Genomic DNA, 6,710 nt, shown 5'->3' on the forward strand with positions numbered 1-6,710 from the left:
AAAAAAAAACTTGGTTATATTGATCTTTAAACTTTTTTTCTGTTTTCTATTCCATTTATCTCTGATCTATTCTTAATACTTTCTTCTTTCTACTGACCTTGGGCATGGTTTATTAGTCTTTTTATTATTATTTTTAGTTCCTCAAGGTATACATTTAGATTGTAGTTTTGAGATTTTCTTATTTATTAATTTGATCATTTATCACTATAAAGTTTTTTCTTAGTATTGTTTCACTGTATCCCATAAATTTTAGTATATTGTGATTCATTTTTGTCTTCAGCTATTTTCTAAATTATTTTGTGATTTCTTCTTCGATACACTGGTCTTTTAAAAATGCATTGTCTAATTTTAACATATTTGTGGGTTTTTTTTTTTTTTTTTTGAGACAGAGTCTCATTCTGTCACCCTCGGTAGAGTGCTATGGCATCACGGCTCACAGCAACCTCAAATTCTTGGGCTCAAGCAATTCTTTTGCCTCAGCCTCCTTAGTGGCTAGGACTACAGGCACCTACCACAATGCCTGGCTATTTTTTTGTTGCAGTTGTCATTGTTGTTTTATCTGGCCTGGGCTGGTGTATGTGGCTGGTGCCCTAACCACTGAGCAATGGGAGCGTAGCCATATTTGTGGATTTTCCTATTATCTTCTCATATTAATTTCTATTTTCATTCTATTGATTTCAGAGAGGCATTTCAATCTTCTTAATAATTTTAATTTTCCCAAATTTTTAAAGACTTATTTTACAACCTAACATGCACTCTATATTGGAAAATGTTTCGTGTGTACCTGAGAATACTCTGTATTCTGCTGCTCTTGGTGGAATGTTCTGTATGATTTGTTAGGTCTAGTTGGTGTATAGAGTTGTCTAAATCTTCTGTTTCCTTATTGATCATATGTTTGATTGTTCTATCTATAACTGAAAGTGAGATATAAGTCTCTTGCTATTATTGGGTAATCTATTTCTCCCTTCAGTTCAGTCAGTGTTTGCTTCATAATGTTTTTGAACTCTAATATATAAAAATGCACAGCAACCTCAAACTCTTGGGCTTAAACGATTATAAATTTTATATATATAATTATAGCAGTTATATATATTTATAATTGCAATTATAGAGTGATTATATATTTATAATTAAGTGATTATATATATTTATAATTCTTAATGAATTTACATTTTCATCATTATATAATGCCCTTCTCTGCCTCTTGTGACAGTTTTTGTCTTAATGTCTATTTTGTCTGATATAAGTTTGGCCACCCTACTCAAGTTTCCTATTTGTGTGGAATATCTTATTCTATATTTTTACTTTTAGCCTAAGGTTGTCCTTAGATCTAAATCTAATCTCTTATAGACAGCACATATTTGGATTTTATTTTCTTGTCCATTCAAACTATGTCTTTTAATTGATATTTTATCCGTTTACATTTAAAGTACTTACTGATAGAGAAGGATTTACCATTGCTATTTTGTTAATTTTTTCTCTATGTCTTTAGCTTTTTTGTTTCACCTTTGCTGATTTTTCATAGTGATATATATCTCATTTTCATTTTTAAAGTATATTCTGTAGATATTTTCTTTGTGTTTATCATTGCAATTATATAAGAAAGTCTTATATAGGCTGGCTGCCTATTGCCCAGTGGTTAGGGCACTGGCCACATGCTCCAGGGCTGGTGTGTTTGAACTCTGCCAGGGCCTGCTAAACAAAACAAACAAACCAAAAAAACATATGCACACACACAAAAAGTCTTAAAGTTACAACAGTTTTAAACTGATAACAACTTAACCTTAATTGTGTATGAAGACTCTACTTCTTTACATCTCTGTTCTCTTCACTTTATCTTATTGATGGCAGATATTGGCTGTTTTTATATTGTACATCCATTAGTTTAGATTTATAATTACATTTTATACTTCTGTTTTTAAAATTATGTAACAAATTTAAAAGTGATTTACACATCTGTATTGCCACACTAAAGAATTGTATATTTGTCTATATAGGTATTTATTTTTATTAGGGAGTTTTATATTTCTGTATTTTGTGTTTTGTGTATTATCCTTTCTCTTCAACTTGAAGAATTCCTTTTGGCATTTCTTGAACTCCCTCAACTTTTGCTTATCTAAAAATGTCCTGATTTATTTTCATTTGTCAAGTACAATTTTGCAGGATATAGTATTATTGGTTGGCTCCCCCCAATATTTAAACATATTATCTCACTTCCTTATAGACTACAAGGTTTATGCTGAGAAGTCTGGTGGTAATCTATATAGCTTCCTTATACTTGATGGGTTGCTTTTTTTGTGCTGATTTCAAGATCCTCTCTGTCTGTGATTTTTGATAGTTTGAGTGTCTAATGTAGGTCTTTTTTATATTTATCCTAGTTGGATTTCTTTGACTTCTTGAATTTGTGTGCTTTTGGCTATCATTTTTTCCTCATAGGATCTCTGCTCCTTTCTCATTACATTATGACACATAAGTAAAAAAGCTGGTAGAATTCAGAGCTACCAAGAGTCAATTATTCATGTTAATCTTTGTGTGTCTGTGTTTATAGCAATAGGGTGACTGAACTAGGGGAATATGGGTTATTTTTAGAGGAAAAATTTTTTTTTTTTTGCTGTTTTTGGCCAGGGTTGGGTTTGAACCCACCACCTTTGGCATATGGGGCCAGTGCCCTACTCCTTTGAACCACAGGCACAGCCTAGAAGAATTTTTTCTTTTTAAATGAAACTCAGGAAGGTGGGTGAACAAAACTTTGAAATTTAACCTTATCTATATAATACTATTTCTTCATTATTATATTATTGCTTAAACTTGGGAATTCAAATAATGGATAGTTAATTTGAGATAAAATGATTGTATAAAAGCAGGCAGAAAATCAATATACTATACTACAGTGCAATACAACAGCAAAGTAGGGGGAAATTACATGGCAAAGGAAGTCGGGGGAAATGAAGATGCAAGATTGAAGTGAAGTTAACATAAGAAGGCTCATATCTTAGTTATTTTTACTGATGGGAATACTGCTGTCATTCTTATTCTGTGTTGCTCTGTGTATCAGGGTAAGTAAATACACTTATTGAGCAATTTCTGCACACCAGGTATGGTACGGTGTGGTTTTATGTATTTTAATCTTTGTAACCACATTACAAAGCAATTATTAATGTTTCAGAAGAAACATGTTTAGTATGGTATTCGATGTCTTTCATATAATATATGATGACTCAACATTAGCTTAATAAATATAAATACATGTTTATTCAAATACAAGATATCTTCTGAATTCTCCTTATTGGGTTTCTAATCTTCCTTACCTAAAATTTAAACTGATAACTACAGACTAGGAAAAGGATCATGATAGATTATATGCATTAATAGCAACAATAACTGTAACAATGGCACCTACTATGCGCTGAATGTTTGTTTCCCTGAAAATTCATATTTTGAAATTCTGATTCCCAATGTGATGGCATTAGGTGGTGGGGTCTTGAGAAGAGATTAGGCAGACACCTCATCGTTTGGGTTAGTGCCATTAAAAAAGAGGTTACCAAGCTCTCTTTTGCCCCTTTCATCATGTGAGGACACAGCAAGAAGGCATTATCTATGAATCAGAAAGCAGGCCCTCATCAGATACAAAATATGCTTGTTCCTTCATCTTGAACTTCCTAGTCTCCTCAACCATGAGAAATTAAATTTCTGTTGTTTACAAGCTACCTAATCTAAGGTATTTGGTTACACTAGCCCAAACAGACTAAGATAGCAACAAATATATATAGACTGCCTGTGAGTTGGGCACTGTTTTGATTTACATATATTAATTCATTTAAGTTTTACAATTCCATGAGGATGAGTACAATTTTTATTCCTCACTTTACAAATAAAGAAACTGAGGTGCAGAGCTGAAGTCACTTGTGTTGCTAAGTAGGGAAGGCAGGATTTGAACGTTGATTCAAGGTCCCGGCTGCACTTTGCAATCTGAACTTCAGGACCTGGTTGCCTTTCTTCAGTGATTTATCTAGCTGTACCTTTGGGTGTGGGCCCACAAGACCAAGTTTTCCCTAATTTCTCCTTTCAGGTCTCCTGTGGTCACTCTGGCAAGTATTGCTTTCTAATGCTAAAGGTAAATATTGCCTTGCCAGCTTTTGTATTGTAGAAGAGAATTTGAAGTCATGGAGTAAAGTAAGAATCCATTCAGCTTTCAGGTGACAGGAGAGGTGAGCATAAGTCAACTTGTTATATTTGCAAGATTACCAAGTCTTTACTCTCAAAATGCATATACACAGGACAATAAGTATGACATGCGAGGCTCCATTCTCTAATCCTTATCAGTGTTCATTTCCTGAACTGAGATAAATACGTGGCTTAGGAATGCCTTAGAAGAATCAAAAGATGCATACTGTGAACTTTCTTAAGATTTGAAGCTCCCTGAGCGCAGGGAGTAAATCTTTGTACCCCCAGTGCCTATCTTAATCTGTGGCAAATAGGCACTCAATAAATGTTTTAACTACATAGTTAAGACAATTTGTAAATGTTAAGATAGTAATATATTGAATCAGAGTTTAGAGAAATAGCCTGTATGTTATTTCCACACTTTGCTTTCATATCAACTTGTAACTCCTCTTTCAAAATTTAGCTCAAGTGTTAGTTTCTCCCCATAGCTTCCCCTTTTGCCTAAGTAGTACATCATTATGCCCTCAGCAGTCCCACAGAATTATGTGTATACCTCTCTAAACTCTCGCAGACTGTATGTTCACATTTCTCATTCTTCAACTGTGAGGTCTTCTGGGGAAGAAATGTTTCTTATTATATGTAGTACAGTTCCTGAGGCTTACCAGATGCTCATAAATGTTTGATGAATCAATGAATACATAACTGCGTAGACCAGACCTTGAAGCCCAAACCCATTTCCACACATAAAGAAGACGAAACCTCCATTATTGTTACATTTACATTTATTTAATTACTAAATGTTTACTGAATATTTGTTATATACTACATATCTGACAAAATGGACATATTATTTTGAAAAAAAAAAAGAGATAAAATTTACATCTTACATGTAAGATGAAACTTACATTTATTGACTTAATTGTTGAATAGTTATTATTTACTATATGCCAGGCAGAAAGGACAGAAACAAATCATCTGTCCAGTGTTAGTTTTAACTTTCAGGAATGCTCAAATCCTCATCATAAAAAGCCTTTCTGCTGAGTTAGCATCCATTTTTTTCTTTGGTTAATCTTTATTCACAGTTTTCTTAAGTGACTTTTCAAACTCTGCATGATCGCGCAGTCCATTCATTACTCCAAATGTTGTATGAAAGACTAGAGGAATTACCATTGCTTTTATGTCTGTTTGACAGAGTAGCATCCAATGGAGTAAAACCCTTCCTTTCTGTGGCAATGGGACAGTATGATACCTAAAAAGTAGAAAGAGTTAATCACTTTTCCTGGATAATATTTTATCATAAGTTTGTTATTTCTCCTCAGCTAATAAACTCCATCCTAGGTCTATCACGTAGACAGCAAAAAAGTTAAAAGTTAGCTATTTGAAATACCAAACTACTATACTTGATTAAAACACGTCATTGAGAGCTGAAGAATAAGAAAAGTTTGCTAAACTTTAAAATAAAATTACAGGAAGGGAAAAAGAAAGGAAGAAAAGAAATAACAGACTTACTTAACTGCCAGACGTCCATTTTTAGAAAAAGCCAAACCACTGGGATATAAAACACCACATACTATGGCAATCAGTGAACTTCTAAAAGCACAATTTTCTTTGCTTATATTATCTGGAAAACAAAAGTAAATTCAGTCTCCCTTTAAAACTCGGGATAAGAGCTTTAAGATAGTATTTCATCTCATAGAATAGTTACCTGCAGTGTTTCCAACCACAATGAAACTGTAGGTAAGACTATTAGAAATACAAAGTCTATGGCACATAACAAACTAAATGCATCACGTTTCAAAAATGGTCTTATATTTTAGCATATTGATAATTACCTTTTACTTACATGGTTATTATAGAAGCAATTTCATAATGAAAGAATAGTAAACTAGCAAATCGGACACTTGGATTCTAGGTGAATACATTTTTATTGTCTACTATGTGTCAGGCACATGCTAGATGCTAGGAAAGAGTGGTGCATAAAAGAGACTTGATTTCTGGCCTTCTGGACAGTTTACAAGGAAGAAAGACATTAGACAAATATTTAAATAATTCTAAGTGGGACAATGTTTTGAAGGTAAAGTGTATGCAGAAGATATCTAGAAACCTATCCTACCACAAGGGAGCCAGAGATTCCCCTGGGGAAAGGATATTTAAAGACAGACTTGAAGAACAAACAAGGGCTAAAGGCTCCATCAATTACTAGTTGTGCAACTCAAGGTAAAAAAGCAGGAAATAATATTACAAGTCCATAATATGACAGCGTTAACCATTTAACATACAGTATCTTTTAATTCTCACAACAATCCTGTGAGGTAAATACTATTAGTACTGATTCATAAATGAGAGAATGGAAGCTCCTAGATGAAATGACTTGCTGAATGTCACAAACTTAAATGGTAGGAGGTAGGGTCTGAAATCATGTGTATTGGCTCGCTGCCTGTAGCTCAGTGGCTAGGGTGCCAGCCACTTATGCTGGAGCTGGCAGGTTTGTACTTGACCTGGGCCTGCCAAACAACGACAACTACAACCAAAAAAAAAAAAAAAAA

At 33.5% G+C, this 6,710-nt stretch overlaps 1 protein-coding gene across 2 annotated transcripts in view; it reads right to left on the reverse strand.

The window, feature by feature from the left end:
- Positions 1-5,032: 5,032 nt before the first annotated feature.
- The window catches only part of TMEM126B (transmembrane protein 126B), a 6,548-nt gene continuing 4,870 nt past the window's right edge, over positions 5,033-6,710 (reverse strand). For both annotated transcript variants that reach the window (XM_003780854.3, XM_023510576.1), the window contains exons 4-5: positions 5,674-5,785; positions 5,033-5,413 (exon numbers count right to left, since the gene is read on the reverse strand). In XM_003780854.3, coding sequence (XP_003780902.1) covers positions 5,230-5,413; positions 5,674-5,785 — 296 coding nt within the window. In that variant the 3' untranslated portion in view covers positions 5,033-5,229. The remainder of the gene's footprint in view (positions 5,414-5,673; positions 5,786-6,710) is intronic.

Source organism: Otolemur garnettii, unplaced genomic scaffold, assembly GCF_000181295.1.
Source record: "Otolemur garnettii isolate 467f Iridium unplaced genomic scaffold, OtoGar3 scaffold00001, whole genome shotgun sequence".
Taxonomy (NCBI): domain Eukaryota; kingdom Metazoa; phylum Chordata; class Mammalia; order Primates; family Galagidae; genus Otolemur; species Otolemur garnettii.